The sequence below is a fragment of the Theropithecus gelada genome, chromosome 9 (genome assembly GCF_003255815.1).
Source record: "Theropithecus gelada isolate Dixy chromosome 9, Tgel_1.0, whole genome shotgun sequence".
Lineage (NCBI taxonomy): Eukaryota > Metazoa > Chordata > Mammalia > Primates > Cercopithecidae > Theropithecus > Theropithecus gelada.
This window is the reverse complement of record NC_037677.1, coordinates 84859576-84879769: the sequence shown is the minus strand read 5'-3', so window position 1 is coordinate 84879769 and position 20194 is coordinate 84859576. Positions and strand designations below refer to the sequence as shown.

The 20194-nt window shown below is 36.3% G+C and overlaps 1 protein-coding gene across 2 annotated transcripts in view; it reads left to right on the top strand.

The window, feature by feature from the left end:
- The window catches only part of RNLS (renalase, FAD dependent amine oxidase), a 321473-nt gene that overhangs the window by 225910 nt on the left and 75369 nt on the right, over positions 1-20194 (top strand). For both annotated transcript variants that reach the window (XM_025396729.1, XM_025396728.1), the window contains exon 5: positions 12808-12981. In XM_025396729.1, the coding sequence (XP_025252514.1) occupies positions 12808-12981 (174 nt within the window). The remainder of the gene's footprint in view (positions 1-12807; positions 12982-20194) is intronic.

The following is a 20194-nucleotide window of genomic DNA, read 5'->3' as shown; positions in this document are numbered from 1 at the left end:
TTTATTCTGTTGTTGTGGTAGAAGTTGGCATCTTATTCATAAATGGAATAAAAGAGGAAGGGAAGAGAAGATAATTTGGTGAGTTAAGAAGAGATCTTGTGTCAACAGGACAAGAAATTGAAGGGAAGAGCGAGAGTAACAAGACTGGAAATTTTAAAAGGAGATATATATACTTTAAGAAGGAAACTGGCTGAGTAGTGAGCTGTTAACTGTGAAAACTTTGGGTAAGAACTTGAGCAAGTGTGGAGGAGGTGATTTGCGGTTATAGTGGGGAGTAGGAGGCAGCAAGAGTAAACCATCAGATGGACATCAAGCCAGAATACTTTGCTTGCTGCCTGAGCTGGGGGTAAGTGCCAAGGTTAGTTGCATAGAAACTTGGAAAAACAGTCTGCATGGGATATTCATAACATAGGGTAAAACCAGATATGTATGAAAAGATTTCAGCAGGTAACTCAACAATTGTATTCTAAATGTCCACGAAATCAATGAGAGTAGCTCCATTTTAATGTCCCTGAGAAGACCCATGTATCACTCACAAGTGTGGGGAGAAAAGTTTGATCTTTGGAATTTGTTCTTTAAATAATGGAATGACGTCCCATATGTCATCTCATCATGGAGATTACGCCCTAGCAGATGTACGCATTTCCCTGCAAACAAAGAGTAAACAGGTGTGTGAGGTGGGTGTGTTAGGGCAGGAAAGCAAAAGGAGGAATTTATGTTTTTGACTCTAAAAATGGGAAAATCATGAGTCTTGAATATGTCATAAGAAAGAAGTGAACTACCTACTATGTTCTAGGCATAAGAGGTGCTTTGGTTAATTGCATTAAATTATATACTAACTCTAATTAATAACAGACACCTGGTAAAAACAGATACCTGGTTAATAAGGAGTACTTTTGGATAACTTGGTCTACAACTGAAGTTATAGGTCAGAAGCAAACACCTTTAGGCTATGAAATTTCATGTCTTTCCAGAGATGAGCCAGGACAACTTTTTCATTTTCTTTCTTTTTTGCTATCACAGCTGAATCTCCTTTTAACAATTGTACCTTCTTATACCAGTTAAGGCCATTTTATTGAGCTCTTTTCCTGCAACAATAACAATAATTATTTTTATTATTTTTTGCCCCCATTTTGTGTCAGCTGTATATTAATATATAAAATTTCTAATTTTCTAGTCTTCATAACAACCCTTTAAGGTAGGGCATACTTCTACTTAACAGATAGGGCAAACTGAAGCTCAGTGATATAAAATTTGTACATCACATTATATTATTATAGAATTATTTATACATACACACACAGTCTTTTGCTGAGGGTCAGAAATGCAAATGTTCAGGTAAAGATAACCTCTATCATCGAATTTTTCAGGTTCAGCATTTGCAGTGATGTAAATCTCAGGTGGGAAATAGGGGAAAATGATTGAAACCTATTTCAATCATCCATTTTCATATATGGAAACAAAAGAAAGATAATAATATGGAAACAAAGATAACCAAGAAAAATGAATATTTTACTAATGTGGGAACACCAGTACATTATTAAAGTAAACTTTTAAAACATTGCAAAGGCCAGGCGCGGTGGCTCAAGCCTGTAATCCCAGCACTTTGGGAGGCCGAGACGGGCGGATCACGAGGTCAGGAGATCGAGACCATCCTGGCTAACACGGTGAAACCCCGTCTGTACTAAGAAAATACAAAAAACTAGGCAGGCGCCTGTAGTCCCAGCTACTCCGGAGGCTGAGGCAGCGTAAACCCGGGAGGCGGAGCTTGCGGTGAGCTGAGATCCGGCCACTGCACTCCAGCCCGGGCGACAGAGCGAGGCTCCGTCTCAAAAAAAAAAAAAAAAATTGCAAAGAAATGGTAGGCTGATGTGAAGATAAAAAATAATTGTGCTTTTCATCAAATTGAGATTTTTGTTAGTTATGAAAGTATATTTTAAAATAAATAAAATGCTGTAGGCTTCCACAAGATGAAGCCTGTTGCTTCTTACAGTTTTTATTCCCAAGTTTAGTTTATTTGTTTTGGCTTTAGCTAAGCTTTGTGAAGAGTTGTTATTATGTAAACAGAAAAGAAGCTAGTGGATCTGCAAAGTACAAGATTATTTTTGAGTGTCCTAGAGCTTATACCACCAGACTCTGATGTTTTGCTTCAGTACCACAAATTTCACGTCTTTGCAAATAGTGCTTTCTGATTTCTAAAACTGTAAAACTTTTTAATTAGCATATTAATTCTCCAAGTCATTGCCTTGGTATAAAGTATCTCTAGCCATAAATGTAAAAATATATATCTGTATAAAAATATGAGGTGACATGTAATAAAGTTTTTATTGTTATGGATTTTAGAATGACTATATTGCTCATGAATGGCATGGCCATAAACTAATTAGATGGATAGGCTGGGAAGAGTGGCTGTAAAATATGTATGATATTCTGTGACATTTTGTATACTAGCACACACAATGTTTTATTTTCATGTTCTTGCCCATCTGAAACTCAGCATTTTTCCCAACAAAAAGAATGATGGCACAATAGTCTAAAAAGTTTAGAATGCATGGAAATAAGGAAAGCATTTTCCAACCGTATTATTGTGGTTTGCAGACTTACTGTATGTGTTCTGTAAAGAAAACAAGAAAGCCAAATACATTTAGATTTTGAAATCCAAAGAGAATTTTCCCAAGGATAAAACTGATAATAACTAGAGTGAAATTATTTTACATGTCAGTCCAAAATTAATTCTAGACTCTGCTAAGTGGTTGAGAGATTTTTTTATAGTGATTAGCATAGTGCTGGATGCATAGTAGGCCTACAATAAATGTTGCTTGAGTTAACTAATCTTTCATGCTTTCAGAAAACAGTTCCTGCATTTAAAAATGTTTATTTTGTTCTAATCCCATGCGTAGAACATGTTGCTATAGAAACGATTGAATGTCATTTCGGTTTCACAGGACCTCCGGATAAAGAGAAGAGTGGGTAGTTTGTAAAGCAGCAGACTTCATGTGATTGAGAGAAAGTCATAAGATTTTATGAAAAACCAGCTACAGTCACATCTACATAGCTAAATACTCTTTTACAATGGCTGCTAGGACAGAGTGGCAAAAGGCAGTAAAGCAGGGACCAGAGAGAAAACCCTTTTTTCCTTGACAGATTGTTCTTTATGATTAAAGAGATGGGGAATCAGCAGGGATTAGAAAACGCTCCCTGATTGCCAGGGGGAGAGGGGAGAGGACCTGATTAATCACAAATACTGGTAACACACTAACAGTTTGAGCCTTTACAGTACTGCAAAGGCCTTTTGGCATGACATCTGCCCCCAGTATGGCAGGATCACCTGTTTCATCACGGAAGCTGAAGAACTTGCTTCTAAAAAAAAAACGCCTTGTTTATTTTTATCCTACAGGAACAAAAGTCATGATCTATTAAGTATTATTATATTTTAGAAACTTCATATGTCTTTATGTTCTTTTCTTTCCTTTTAAATGCCACTTAATGCATTGATTGTTAGGGTCCCACACAATTTGGGAAATATTAAGATAACTTTCTCTTGCTAGATATGAACTTTATTGTCCTATAACACCAATGCTTTCCTTCTGATGACTTCCAAAAAAAGCCAGCTATGCATAGCAACTAGGCAGAATTTACCTGTTAGACAGTGTATTCAAGTCATGATTTGTACTCAGGTAATGATTAGCATTCTCCATAAACACACGAGTGTAAAAACAGCTTAATCCTAAATGTTTACCAAAAAATAATCTCAAGTGAGCAGAAGACAATACAAGGAAAGCCACTTCTGTGCCCTTTATTTTTATACAACTGTGGGATAGGATTAAGAAATATAATGCTAGAGTAATGATCCAAAATTTGGTTTTCATTCATTTCCAAAGACATATCTTTGAACATTCAGCCTTCTAAAGTAGAAAGATAACCAAAGAATTCCACGATGTACATTAATTTTTCAAAAATTATTGCCCAAAATACTTTTGACATTCTTAATACTCTGAAAAGTTTTGTTTTGTTTTGTTTTTATTCTCTACTCTGAAAAGTGAAGTGTAGTTGTGCACTTTACTAGACAAAGACGTGTCTTTGATTTAGTATCATCCTGATATGCTTGAATATTAGGATGCCACCTCTAAAGGCTTTTTAAAAACGTTTCTAAAGTGTGATATACACATAGACACCTCTGAAGGCTTTTAAAATCAAGTACGGTCATGTTGGATTTTTACAGTACACTTATTATGTGCTAGGTATTGTGTTAAACACTTACTATTATCTTGTTTAATTTTTCTAGCAATCTTTAAGGCAGGCAATATTATTACTCTTATTTTGCAGGAAAACAGATGCTTAGAGGGATTAAGTAGCTTGACCAATGTCACACAGATAAATGTCAGAAACAGAATTCAAACCCAAATTTTTCTGACTCCAGAGATGCTTCTCAGGATGAAAGAAATATTTCCTCAGGGAAATCCCACATAGATATAACTGCTGAAGTCTGTCGCCAATAAACTCGAGATTTATTGCTTGCCAAGACTATTTCTAAAACTGTGCTTCCAGCCTTAATGACTTCTATACCTATAGAGTCCAAGTTAACATTCAATTTATTCCAGGTGAAGTGAAACAAGACTGATTCTGTGCTTTTATAGGAAAGGAATGACTCATGAGTAGTAAAATTTCAAACTATCCTGACCTGCTAGGAGAACTGTTTATGGAAAACGGGACTTTCAGCACTATTTCTACAGCCACTTTGGGTAAAGAGGAACCGGTTATTCTGGCTAAGATACTATTGCCCTTGTGTACAGACAAAGCCCACAGAGCTAGATGGTCTAATATAAGTAGTTAATTCATGCACAACATTTCTTGACATTCTTGGAATTCACCATAAAAAATAAAGGTAATAACTAAATCAAGAGCTGTTTTCCTTGATCAGAACTTAGTTATAAAACAAATTGGCTTCCTAACTTCAGCTGTCCCTGAGCTAAAATGCTTTACATATGGTGGTAAATCAGGAAATTAGCAATCTTCTGTAATTTGCTGTAAACAACAAAACTGGCTGAAGCTTAAAGGCTTTGAGCACCAAGTATCAATGTGAGCAGCATTTACCAATAACTGTAATATTGGTAGTAAATACCATGATATGCTAAAAAAAAAAAGTTTTTATTTTACTATTAACATTAAAATCTTCATAATCATGCCCCCAAAGTCAGTATGATGTGAAGAGAAGTGCATCTGAAAGTAGTACCTTATTTACTTATGAAAAAACAGACATTTATAAGTTGCACAACATTCTTACCATACTCCTGGGCCCATGGATTTGGTTTTAAGAGGTTGATCTCTACTACTGCCTAGGAGTATTATGTTTCTACTTGGCTTCAGAGTGCTTTCCTAGAAGAAGCTAGATGAAAATACAGTTAAATATTGTTTCGGTCCGGGTCCCAGCAAGAAATAGACGGTATATGTGAAACAGTTTTATGTAAAGAATTTAAGAGGCTAGGCATGGTGGCTTATGCCTGTAATCCCAACACTTTGGGAGGCCGAGGCGGGTGGATGATTTGAGGTTAGGAGTTCAAAATCAGCCTAGCCAACATGGTGAAATCCCGTCTCTGCTAAAAATACACAAACACCCACAAAATTAGCCAGGCATGGTTGCATGTACCTCTTATCCCAGTTACTCGGGAGGATGAGGCAGGAGAATAGCTTGAACCCAGGAGGCGGAGGTTGCAGTGAGCAAAGATTGCACCTCTGCACTCCATCCTGGGCAACAGAGTGGGATTCTGTCTCCAAAAAAAGAATTTAAGGAAGGGGTATTCACAAAACAGTGGGCAGGGTTAAGGCAGCCAGCCAGGGATGTTGTGGCACCTAGGAACTAGTAACAGCAGGAAGCCATTACTAGTCCTAGGCCTAAATGGGTAAGGGAAGAAAAGGTTACCAATGCCCCATGAGAGTTGGAACTAGGGGAGAAGAGCCACCTGAAAGGAACTTTAGCTGTAAAGGAGCTCACCATTGCCAATACCTGGCAAAGCAGGACGGAACAGGAGGAATCAATATTCCAGCCTCTGTCTCCTACCTGAGAATCCCCTGCCTATGTCACCAATTGACCAAAACCTTCCAGAATCCAGAACTCTAGGAATTCAGCCCGTAAAGGAGCCAGTCTCCCTGGGCACAGATCAAAGCAGAGAAGGGCAAGGAGTGGACATAGGAGAGCAAGAATAACCAGCATAAATAGACTTCTTGTCTCTGTTCAAAGAAAGAAGAGTCATGGGGAGGGAGGAAAGAAACTGATTATCCTTGTAAATATTATAATATATACAATACTAAAAAGTAAACAGGAAAAATTGTATTACATACAATAAATTTAGAATGCCAGTATCACCCATTAATATAAATCAATTTAATAACATGAAGAATCTAATAGACCAGTTAGCAAAATGACATGAACAGATTGCTTGCAAAAGAGAAAATATATACAGGCTTTTAGTCATATGAAGAATGTTCAGTCTTACTATATTAGAACCAAAGCGAGATCTATTTTTCCTAGCAAATAACAGAAATTACTTAATATAAGCAAGGAATACAGTGAAATGGGTCTTTTGTATACCATTAGTAGAAATTATAAATTGGTATAGTGTTTCTGAAAAACCATTTAACAGTAATTCCACTTTCAATTTCTATCTTAAGGAAAATAATTAGAAACATAGATAAAAATCTGCACAAAGATGTGCATAATAGTGTTTCTTATAATAGAAAACAGGAAATGAATGTTCAACATTAATGCAATGATTAAACAAATTATGTAACATACATTTCATCAAATATTATAGAGGCATTAAAATATTTACAATTAGGGCTTTTGGTCTTACGGTAAGCAGAAATTCAGTACACAAAATTATATGTCCAATCTGATCACAACCATGTTTAGAGAAAAACTATCATAATACTAAAGGAAAAACATCAAAATGTTACTTGTTTATCTGAATAATGAAAATACGGTGATATTTTTACCTTTTCCCTCTTTATATCCTTGCCTACTTGCCAAATTTTCTGAAATAAGGATATATTCATTGTATTTATTGAATGCCATTGTTCACTAGTCACTGTTGTAGGACCCGGACATACAAAGCTCATGAAGCACAGTCTTTGCCTCAAGTTGCTTACAATCTAGTGTCTTATTTTTATATTGTAATTTCTAAAATAATAGGATAATAAAGCTATTGTTTATTTAATTAGGGTGAATGAGGGGAAGTAGCATTCAATATATTTGGTCTCTTTCTCTCGCACCACCTTTCAAAGCCAATAGGAATCCTGGCTGCCTATGACTTTAAAATATGTCCAAAATCTCATGAAATGTAAACTAATAAAGCTTTCAGGGGGAAAAAAAAAAAAAAAAAAAAAAAACCTAAGAAAACATCTTTATGATCTTGAAGTAGGCTATTGGCAAAAACATCTTAAGCAGGACGCAGAAGTGTTAATTATAAATGAAAACAAAATAAGTTGGGCTATATTAAAATTAAAACTCTGTTCATCAAATCATACTTTTAGGAGGGTTAAAAGGCAGGCCACTCAGGAAGGAAGTTTTAAATAAATTCATATTTAAGATTCATATCCACAATATATAAAGAACTCCTGTATTGCAATAAGAAAAAGACAGCCCAAAAGAAAAAATGGGCAAAGATTTGAACAAGCAGTGACAAAAGGATATATGAATGACAAACATGGAAGAGTTTTCAAGTATTAGTCACCATGGAATACAAATTAAAACCACAATGTAATAGTATCTCTACATCCCAGATTAAAAAGACAGATAGTAGCCAATTCTGGCAACAATGTGGAACAACTCAGCTTTCATACACACCTGGTGGAAGTACAAACTGGTACAATCACTTTAGAAAACCATTTGGCAGTATTTACTAAAACTGAATTATGTGAGCTCCATCATTCCAGAATTCCAGTACTAGAGAATCACGTACATTTGTTCTTCACATTAAATGTGTGATAACCAAAATCTACGAACAATCCCAATATTCATCAACAGTGGAATGGATAAGTAACTTGTAGTATATACGTATAAGCAATACTGTCCTACAATTAATTAACTACATCTAACAACATTTATATAACAAACATAATATTGAGTGAAAGAAGCCAGACACAAAAAATATATACCATATCATTCTGTTTATGTAAAGTTCAAAAACAGCTAAAGTAATCTATGATGTTGGAATTTAGGATTCCTGATTACGTGCCGCAGGAAAAGAGTGCCTGGAAAAGGAGCAGAAGGTAGCTTCTGGGATCCTGGTAATGCTCTGTTTCTTGATCTGGCTGCCGGTTATACGGGTGTGTTTACTTCATGAAAATTCATCAAGGCATAATTTTCTCTATGTATGTTAAACCTCTATTAAAATTTACATTATACATATTATATATTTATATACACATATATTGTGTGCATGTATGTGAAATGACAACATTTCAACAAATGAAGTGTTAATGAGTTAATTGACTTTTATTAGCAATTCATAAACCAGTCAGCATCCAGTCTATAAAACAGACAAGAGCTCCACTGGCCATGAGGTCATGGCCAGTGAATGGGTTTAATAGAGAACTCCACTGGCCATGAGTTGGTTTTTGTAAGGCAACTTGAGCGGGAACAAGGAAACATCTAGTGCAAAAGGTAAATTGGTTAACATCAGGTTACTAAAGGTTACTCTCCTCGTATGGATTAAAGCAGTGGGGACTTGGTTATTATGCCCGCTCAGCTCAGGTTGACTGGGCCCTTTGGATTGGTTGTTGTGGATTTCCTTTTTTTTCTTTTTTTTTTTTGTTTTTTTGTTTTTGGAAAACTGACCTTCTCCCCTAATCTCTCAGGTCGGATCTTGCAAGTAACAGCTTAGGTTTTGGTTTGGCGATCAGGAACATTAGCATGAGTGACTCCAGTTTAGGTTGGTCTGTTGGGACCTAGTGCAAGATCTTAGCCCAAATCAATAGCCTCTCATAATTTTTGTTTAAGAGTATATACACATATGCACAAACACACACACACACACACCCTATATATTTCATCCAAACTGTAACCACTTCTGGCTTCCTCTACTGTTCTCTCTAATCTAAGACTTCTGCAAAAGCTGCTTGCCCCAGTTCCACTCTTGCACCCCTGTATCTTCACCAGTAGCCAGAATGAGAATTTTAAGACAGAAGGAATGCCATGTCTTTCCCTGGCTCATAACGAGTAGTAGCTTCCCATGTCAATCCAAGTAAAAACCTCAGAGGTAACACATACCCCTGACAGTCTATATAAAACAGCCTCACTCAAACCTGTTACTTATCCCTTTACCTGCTTTATTTTTCCTTATAGCTATTATCACCAACTGACATATCATTTACTTGATTATTGATTTATAATGGCCTTTCTGCCACTAGTATGTAGGCTACATGAGAGCAGGGACTTTATCTTTCTGCTTTACAGCCCTAACGTCTAGAAAAGTGCATGGCATAAAGTAATGGAAGGATGGATGGATGGATGGATGGATGGATGGATGGATGGATGGATGGATGGATGGATGGATGGATGGATGGATAGATTGATTTGATTGTCACCAAAAAATGTAGAAAATAGGCAGAATATGTATTATTAACCTTCTTTTATAGGTTTGGAAACTAACAGAATGAAATTACATGAGGAAACAAAGAAAATGAAATATTTGCTCAGTGTTATTCAAGAGTACAGCCAGGTCTTCTGTTCCTCTCTCTCACTCTCCTCTTCCCTCTCTCTTTTTCTCCCTCTGCTCTTCACCTCCCACAAACCCACTCATGCACACAAAGACACAGGCACAAGGAGAATGAAATAAGCACAATTTTCCTCATTAATGAAAGTATGTATGTGAACTACTCTGTTCACTACAATTTTTAGCCATTTTACTCATAGTCATAAAATATGTTTTATATTATTTATGTATGTGTAAGATATATATTATATAACATATCTTACATATATGTGTGTGTATGTGTGTTTGTGGGTTATATAATCCTATTGGATTATATAATCCTATTGGTTGAGAATTAAATGAGGATGACAGCCAGGTAAAGATTTATTACTTTGGAATTAGGCCTTTTTATATAAGCCTTGATTTGTGGTCATTTGTCCTATTTGAAAACATGATAAGAAAGAATCTATTGTTTTGCTTGCCAAAATATGTGGGACCTAGGGCTGGGTTCTTTAGCATTTTGCACTAGAAACTTTTTAAAACAAAGTGAGATCTTTTTTTAGGATGCTGCCCGCATTCCAACAATAAAAAACTTTTAAGGCTCTGAAGACAAAGTTTTTGTCAGTGAATGTCCAGAAATTGTGATAGTTTCAGTCAGAAGTCTCACCTCCCTGTTCTCAGAATGAATTGTAGAGCCCCTGGAATAGACAAGGGTGTGTAAGGTTAATTGCTTTTTCTATATAGATATCAATTACCTTTTCAACGGGCTACCCAGTGGGATTTACCACTTGGCAGTTTGTCTAAAAGCTAGCAAAAAATAGGGGGGTGGGGAGAGGACTGATTTGGTTGTCAACATATTGACCCTTCAGTGTTGGTTAAAAAAAATAAAAGTTTTAGGCCCTTTCAGTTACTAAGTAGCTAACTACACAGTTTTGTTTGGTTAGTGTTTGTTTGGTTTTTTTTTAATTTAAAAAATGGGAAACAGTGATTATGTGCTCAGCGGCTAGCATTAATATGTTTCACCTCCTCCCTATTAGAAAACAGTAAGTATAACATCAAGCCACAACTTTAAAAGCAGATTAAATTAAAAAATGAAGTTCCAAATTCATTGAGTGTAATGAGGCCAATGTCAGATCATTCGTTCATCAAGTAGTTACAGCTTTTAATAAGGCAGAAAATTACGGTTAAAGGGAAATATGGCTTTTACTTATGAATACAAAATAGCCATTAATGTCAAGGAGAAAGCAATGCCAAAGTTTATTCTGAAACTCAGACTTGCAGATGAGCAGAGGAAAGTGTAGGGTTATAAGAATATATGTGTAGCTCCAATGTGGGAGCTCTGGCTTCATCTTGGCCACACAACTTGGAAGCTGTGTAACCTAAGGCAGGTTAGTTAACCAATCTGAATCTCACCTTCCTGGGGATGTGAAATGAGGATGGCTTTTGTGAAGACTAAATTAGGTCATGGTTGTAAAAATGTTTTATAGTTGAAATAATGTATAGGATTATTACTGTGCTATAATCATTTATTGAATCCCTTTCCTGCCTCTCTCTACCTCCTAAAGCTACTTCTGTAATATTTAACTAAAGTTGCCCCCTCATCCTTGAGGTTTGCTTATCCCTACTGTTGTAGATTAGGATATTTTACCCCAATTAAATGAGAATTTCCCATGTGTTCCATGTCTGAACGAGCCTTCTAAGGCAGAACAGAACTATGACCTTCTCTGAAACCTAAACTATTAATGTTGTACATACATAAACAAGCAGCTCCCTGAGACCTTAAAGGTAGGGGTATTGGAGATAGAAAGTAAAAAGTGGAAAATATGTCTTCTTTCCCCACCTCAGGATGGAACATTATCCCATTTTCCTAAGTATGTTTTCTTGTCCCATTTTCCCAAGTATTTTTTTCTATCTATAGTAGAAAAAGTCACTATTTAATGAACACTTATTATATGCCAAGCACTGTGCTATGCATTATTTCATATAATCCTCACAACAGACTAATGCATTCTGTACTATTATTGCGAGTATAGACAAGAGAACTGTAATCAGAGCAATTAAGTAGTTTAACCAGTGTCACATATCTGGTAAGTGGAGAGTCAGGATTTAAACCTAAACCTACTCAATTCCTTTTCCAGGCTTTTCCTATTATTTACCTCCTACATTTCAACTTCTTTTGTGAAGAAGTTGACAAAGACATTATTTCTTTGCATGTCTGTGTTTGCCTTTCTATCCCTTTAAAGTTTCATCTTTGGTGTGCTTGTAATGAGTACAGTAGGGACCTGTAAACAAAGATGACTAAGGTGTGGTCCCTCTGCTTAAGAAGCTATTATAATGCACTGGCAGAAAGATGACAGGCGAACAAATCACTCTATGACATGGAGCAATTTGTGTGTGTGTGTGTGTGTGTGTGTGTGTAGCAGTTTTTGTGTTCTTCAACTTTAAAGTTCAGGTATACATGTGCAGGATACTCAGGTTTGTTACATAGATAATCATGTGCCATGGTGGTTTGCTGCACAGATCATCCCATCACCTAGGTATTAAGCCCAGCATACATTAGCTCTTCATCCTGATGCCCTCCCTCCACAATGCCCCCATTCCCAACAGGCCCCAGTGTGTGTTATTCCCACCTTGTATCCATGGAACAATTTAAGAGGTCATAAGAGATAGAGCATCAGCCTCCTCATCTGTAACTTGGAAATTATACTCTACCTTTTAAAACTATTATGATAGAGTGAAATGCTTATGTCAAGTATATAGCAAATACCCTGACTTGTAGTAAGGGGTCAGTATATGGAATCTATAATGTGGCCAGACAGTCCAAGGACTAGGATATCAGAATAGAAAAGCAATTTGGAGCCAGATTTCGAGAACCTTGAGTGCCATTCCAAAGATTGTGAACCTTCAACTTCATAAAAACAATGTGCCAAAGTTAAGAATTATTCCAAAAAGAAATTAGAGCTGATGCTATTTTACATTACCTTTCAAAATTCATTGTAAGTGAGATGGAGTTGGTAGAAGCTGTTGTAACTGATTTAAAGGAGTTTTATATTTGATGTACTAAAAGGAAAGATGATATTTTTAAGTTTGATGCCTTTTATTTTTTCTTCCACAGTAATTAGTGAATGCCAAAGGCAGCAACTAGAGGCTGTGAGCTACTCCTCTCGATATGCTCTGGGCCTCTTTTATGAAGCTGGCACGAAGATTGATGTCCCTTGGGCTGGGCAGTACATCACCAGCAATCCCTGCATACGCTTCGTCTCCATTGATAATAAGAAGCGCAATATAGGTCAGTACCCCCATTATTTCCCTTAAATACAGTAACAATGGTGGGTGTAGATCATGAAAAATGCTGTTTAATTGAGTGTTGCCATTCTGAACAGAGCAAGCATTTAACTCCAAGCCACAGGGCATAAAATTTAATGTCACATTTGGCCAGTAATAAAATACACAGTGAAACCGGCAAAGTTTTTCAGAATTTCATTCACCACATGGTTTATATTACTGAGTTCATGAAAATAGTGTCAGAAGGTTTAAGATTTCAAAATGACCCAAGTTCTATTTCTTTAATATGGATGCATCTATATGCAAATGTATCTCTCCTTTGTTTCTTGGTGAAGTTTGTTTTTGTTTGTTTGGTTTGGGTATTTTTTTTTCTAATTTGATAAGTGCTACTCTTCCACTCCCTCAGCTGGAAATTAAAGGAGAATTTTACTATGTTATGAAAATCCTTCACTTCAATATAATTTTATTGTTTATTTGCATTTCATCTGGGGGAAAATGGTAAATTTACTTTAGAAACAATGTAACGAGTAAAATGTTTCATGAGAGCTTTACTAGAATGTGATAAATCTACACTCCACCGTTTTTGTTGAAGATAGTTATAAAAGTTAGATTTGAATTGTAAGAAAATCATAACTGATTCCTTTTAGGCAAAAAGGTGAAAGTGTATTCTCATTTGTAGGATTGCAGTGATCCCTGAGATGCTGCTTTTTGTGGAATAACCATAAGGATGTAAAATGACTAAAACTCTTGAATCGTCCTGTCAATCTGTTATGGTATTTTATGGGACAGTGATGGCTTCACCAAGCCATTAGTTAGAAGTCTGGCTTGATAAAATCACCAACTAACATCTCTCAGCTCACCAGACCTTCATAATGATAGAACTGGGCTGGAGTATGGTTTTTATATCAGAGCTCATGATCTTAGAAAAATGTTTCTTTTATAACTTAAAACTCCCTTAGGGCTGGACTGTTTATGTTAACATGATACCACATATATGTACAATCAGCAGTTCATGAAATGCCTTAGAACTGCAATGGACTAACCATTTTTAACTCTACAACTGCTTTATTCTGAGAAAAGAAGATTAACCCTTGATCTTTTCATGTTATATGGCATGAATTAGATATTATCCTTTGTATATTTCATCATAAGATATGATATCTGTCAGGGTGTATTCAGTTGTATATAACAGAAAAACATTTTAAACTTGTTTAACAGCATAAAGACATTTGTTATATTATCTACTATGGACTGAATTGTGTCTCCTCCATAGACATAGGTTGAAGCCCTAAGCCCAATATGGTTGTATTTAGAGATGGGGTTCTAGGAGGTAATTAAGATTAAATGAGGTCCTAAAGGTAGGACCCTATCCATGTAGGGTTGATGGCCTTATAAGAAGAACAAAAGAGAGAAAGCTCTCTCTCTCTATCCTGGCTTGCACATACCATGTGAGGACGTAATAAGAAGGCAGCTATCTGCAAGCCAGGAACACAGCCCCAACTAAGAGCCAAATCTACCGGCACCTTGATCTTGGACTTCCCAGCCTCCAGAACTGTGAGAAATTTCTGTTGTTTAAGTCACCCAGTCTATGGTATTTTGTTATAGTAGCCTGAGCTGACTAATAATACATTATCTAAGGAGAAGATTGGAGAGACTTCAGGGTTCATTGATTCAGGAACTGAGCAATATCTTAAAAGACCTAGGTTTTGTCTTTCTCTGCTCTCTTCTACTCTCAATGTTGACATCCTCAGAGGACTGGCAGCAAGATGGCAATAGCTATTGGAGTCACACTGAACCTAACAACATGCTTAGGAATGAAATGAACTATCACTGGCTAAGGATCAAGGAAATCTTGGGAGGCCAAGGTGGGTGGATCACGAGGTCAGGAGTTCAAGACCAGCCAGGTCAACGTAATGAAACCCCATCTCTACTAAAATTACAAAAAAATAGCTGGGCGTCGTGACAGGCGCCTGTAATCCCAGCTACGCGGGAGCCTGAGGCAGGAGAGTCGCTTGAACCCAGGAGGCGGAGGTTGCACTGAGTGAAGATCGTGCCACTGCACTCCAGCCTGGGTGACAGTGTGAGACTCTGTCTCAAAAAATAATAATAATATATACTAATAATAATCAAGGAAATCTTTACAGAAGCCTTTTGGTCGACTTCTCCTCATGTGTCACAGACCAGAATTGGATTACTTGAGTGCTCCAAAACCAGTCACTGGCAAAGAGGGTGGGAGCAACGTGGTAAGCCTACACAAGTCCAGATCTAGTCCTGGAACTGGTACTAGGATCATCTTTCCCTTAGTTATGAGGAGTGCTATCTGAATAAGATAGAGTTTTGTTAGGAGGAAGAAAGGAAGTACTAAATGCTGGCTTAGCAATCAATAATGTCCATTATCTCCAAGTAGAGTCACATCTTATATGGGAGGTAAAGTTCTAAAGTTGTCACATAAAAAGAGTCATGTATATTCAAACTTACCTTCAAAGTTTCTTAAAACTATATGACATTTTAGAGAATGATGTAACATCTTTCAGTAAATTCAGTACAACTATTTTCCCAACATTCAGTAGATTTCTGTTTCTTTGGTGAAGCCAGATTAAAGTTGGTTTGGAATTGTAGGACCCAGTGATATTTTCTACTATGAAAGGCACACAGGAAGGAAAGAAATAACAGAGTCATATCTCCTAACAGACTATAAATCTGCTGTAAAAATGGAGTAGGATGGTGGGTAAAAGCACCCACAGTACAGTGCAGTAATTTATAAAATTATGCAAATTTTAAAGAGTACAACATAAAAGATTAATAAATTCTCTCATGTGATTGGAAGCATTTGAAATAATAGAATTTAAATTTTTTTTATATCAACAATCATACAATATTAAAAGGAGTGGGCTACCTGAATTGGAAACCATGTTTTTGCTACAGCCCATGGTGGTACCACTTCAGCAAGCAAAGAAATGCCTGCTTTTCTTTGACAGCTGTATGGGAAATTAATCTTCAATTATGCAAGTTTTAAATTAAGTGATACAGAATGCCAGTAATGGCATTTCATAACATAAAATCTAACTGCTTTGCATTTAAACTATTTTTTCTATCTGGGGGCCAGGATACTAAATGGGTCTAGCTGAATTCACATACTACAAATGCCCATATAATGTAACTTCACTGATTTTATTGATATTGATATTTAACTAGGACAGTAAGAGTTGTTTTTTTTGTTTGTTTTGTTTTTGTTTTTGTTTTTGTTTTTGACAGAGTCTCGCTGTGTTGCCCAGGATGGAGTGCAGTGGCAAGATCTCTGCTCACTGCAATCTCTGCCTCCTGGGCTTAAGTGATTCTCCTGCCTCAGGCTGCCAAGTAGCTGGGAGTACAGGTGCCTGTCACCATGCCCAGCTAATTTTTTTTGTACTTTTAGTAGAGACAGGGTTTCACCAAGTTGGCCAGGCTGGTCTCGAACCCCTGACCTCAAGTGATCCAACCGCCTTGGCCTCCCAAAGGGCTGGGATTACAGGCGTGAGCCACTGTACCCAGCCAGGAGATGTTTCTTTACGCCAGTAATACTACCCCACACCCTTGCTTTATGTGGGGTGTTTGATTGAATCAAGAATTAATACTACAACATACATACACAACCAATCAAACATTTGTGTTCCGTCAGGGTAGAGAAGCAACAAGATAAAGTCTGGCATGGTGGAGACCACAAAATACAGTCAGTTGTTAAGTCTTGAAAAGAGCTAGAGGATATAGAAGAAGCCTAAAGATCAAGGCATAATCATTTGTTAGAAGTCAGGAATAGGTAGTACATGTAGAAAGGCACAGCCAGAACCAAAGTTTCTTTAGGCAGAGGGAGTAGATTCCAAGATGTACTAGACCCAACTTTAAGTAACAATAGTTATGAATATGCCCCAATATCCTTGTTTGTGTTTCCCAAAATGTGTTCAGTGGAACACTATTTCCTTGAGTTGCTCTTTGAAAAAGGGCTCTGTCATCAAATAAATTTGCAAAATACTACAGACGTTTATTTTGGAGAATCTCAGGACATGTTATCTTATTAAAGGATATTCCTACAGAAAAGACACCTTTTTACTTCTTTTAATCTAGAATTTCCTAAATGTGCTTGACCATGGGTTATTGTATTTCAGCACCAAACCTACTAACATCCCATAGAAATGGTTCCCAAGTATACATTTTAGAAGCACTGACTTGATGTCACCTTTCATGCTTCACACCTGGGCAGGAATTATAGGCCAGATAACTGGAGTGGGAGGTCTGGTCCTGAAGGTATCAATTGGGAAATACTTGAGATTTTTTTAGAAATGAGAGAACCCTTGTTGCCAATGAACTCAAATCTTCATGGAGTTAAAATTTGAGAAAACTTATATTAAAATAAGGTGTTTATCATATTAGTTTTTAAAATTAGTAAGCTTGGCGTAGTGGCAAGAATTGGGACTTACAAGACCTAGATTCAGATTCTGCTTCTGAAAAAATGCTACTTTTGTACTTTTGTATAGGCCTTGTATTTGTAATGCTAGTTTTTGTAGTAAACATACCCAAAACCTTTAATGGCCTGAACATGACTGAGGTTTATTTCTTGCTCATATAAAACCCAAACAGGTATTTGTGATTGGTAGGTAGCTTTCTTCAAAGCTTTATTTAGGAACGCAGGCTCCATCCATTTTTCTGCAAACTTCATCAGGTAACTAACAGAGTCAGTGTACTCATAGACATCAATCTGTGGATGGAAAGAGGATGGAGGAGAGCCAGAGGAGTTTTTAGAGGTAAGCCTAGAAATGGTGCACCTCAGGTGTGCTCACATTCTGTTGGTTAGGACACGGTTATGTGACGACACTTATTTGGAAGAAAAGCTGGAAATGTAGTCTACCTATATATGTAGGAAGAAAAAGTGGATCTGGTGAACATTTAGCCAGTTTCTACTAAAACATTTGGCATAAATCATTCTGTAAAAGGAACAGATTAGACCTGTGTGAATGATAAATAGGTTTCAACACAACTGAGAATCATTCAGTAAGTAATTGCCACCTGGGACAACAACTAAGAATGATTCCCAGGCTGGGTATAGACTCAGTAGAAAAAGATCTGCCAACAATTAGCAATGTCTGTCATGTAGAGGACATAAGGAATAGTGCCACAAGTGAGATACATTTACTTCTGAAGAAGATCTCTGAGCTCCATCCCAGGATCTTAAATTTGAAGTTAGACTGTCCGGGAGTCCAGACTCAACTCAGCACCACTGACTAACTGTGTAACTTTGGGTAAATTAAACTATCTGTTGCCTCCTTAATAAGATGAGTAAAATAATACCATACCATACCAAAGGGTTACTGAGAATTAAATGATTTGAACATATGAAGAGCTTTGCTTGGCATTTAGAAAGTAAGTCAGTATTTATGGTACCTATTATTATAATTAACAATTCCAGTCTTCAATTTGGACATTATAGTCTCTGAAGCAAAGGGCATAAATATAAAAATCTAACTTAGGTGAATGCAGCCTCTGTTACCAGTACAGATAGGAGTTAGGGCAGCTTAAATAAATAAAATGAGTAAGCAACCCTGAAAATGATTGATCAGAAATTTAGCATTCTTTCCTTGTCACCATCTGGAGGAGTGTTAATGATCAATAAAATAGCCAATAGGCAGCAATCTGAGGCGATTAAGGCAATCTGAATTCTAGAGATGTGATGGCCAATGGACATAATGACATAGTTTTCAATATCTTACCAAAGAAAATAATCCAACTCATCTTAAAAGAAGAAAAGCAAATGAACAAACTTAGAGTTTATTCATAGAGTTTATCCTTGCAAGAATTTTATTGTTAGAATCTCTGAGTAACAAACACTAATATATAATACCTTTAATGGCTATTTTGCAAAATATGCAAGAATGTTATTCCATATGACTATTACGTCAACTCTTTATAAAAACAAGGACATAATATGAGATGTTATAAATAATTGGGATGGTCCTGTGACTTTAAATCCATTCATGTTGTGACATTTAAAAGAGTTCATGATTATTCCAGTTAAACAAATAGCCATGAAATTTATAACACAAAATGGTCCTCTTAAGAATTGAATGAACATGGAACTATTTGAACTTGCAGAAAATGCAATCCAGACAGGTAAAACTTTATAAGTAGAACAAAAAAGGAAGACCAAGAAGAGGGGAAAAAGAAAGAAGGAAAAGAAAAGAAGAACCATAATCATGAAAAACTGTCAGGTTTCCAGTTTGGGCTTTTGTTTTAAAATATCAGAGCTCTCAGATAAAGTAGTAATCCTCATCTTAAAATAATAAGCAGTGACTAGTAATCATGATATTTTGTTGTTTATATAATAGACATAGTTATTTGTAATTCAATTATGTAACCGATGTTTTCCCTATAAATCTGTTAAGGCAATTTAATTAACAGCTGTCAAATACTAATAGCAAATATTCATCTCATTATTATAGTGATGTCACAAAATATGATGGTAATATCAGATCTTGGGGTGGTCTCTCAGGAAGAAAAAAATATATAGAGAGAATATGTATAAGTACTTATATATAATATGTGTATATACACATACATGTATACATAAAAATATCTATTTTTTGTTATTTAAATTAATAGGCACAAATTATAAAATAGAATAGTCTGATTTCATATATTTCTCACTTTTAAAACCAAATATGGGAACCAGGTATGGTTGCTTATGCCTATAATCTCACCACTGTGGGAGGCCAAGGCAGGAGGATTGCCTGAGGCCAGGAGTTCACAACCAGCCTGGAATACCTAGCGAGATCCCAACTCCATCTCTGTTATTTAAAATAAAGAGGAGGGGACTTTCATTAGAGAATGAAATAACTCAGCCCATTTTGTAAGGAGAACATTTGCACACAAAGTAAAAACAACAGACCCCTGTCAGCCTCTAGTTTCCCTGTCAAGTTATCCTCAATGGGAAAGATTTACATCTAAGATAACATTTGCCCTCTCACTTGCAAAGCAACTTAACTCAGTATGAAAATCAATGCCAGAGATGGAATAAAAGTAGAAAGTCAGCTAAATACAGAAATCAAAAATAAACTTTAAATGTATCTTATGGAATATACTGCTATGGAAGTGTCTTTCAGCAAAATTGAACTCCCAAATATTTGTGTCTTTCATCCTCATTCAATTGTACAAATATATACAATTATGTATTGAATTCCTTCTGTGTG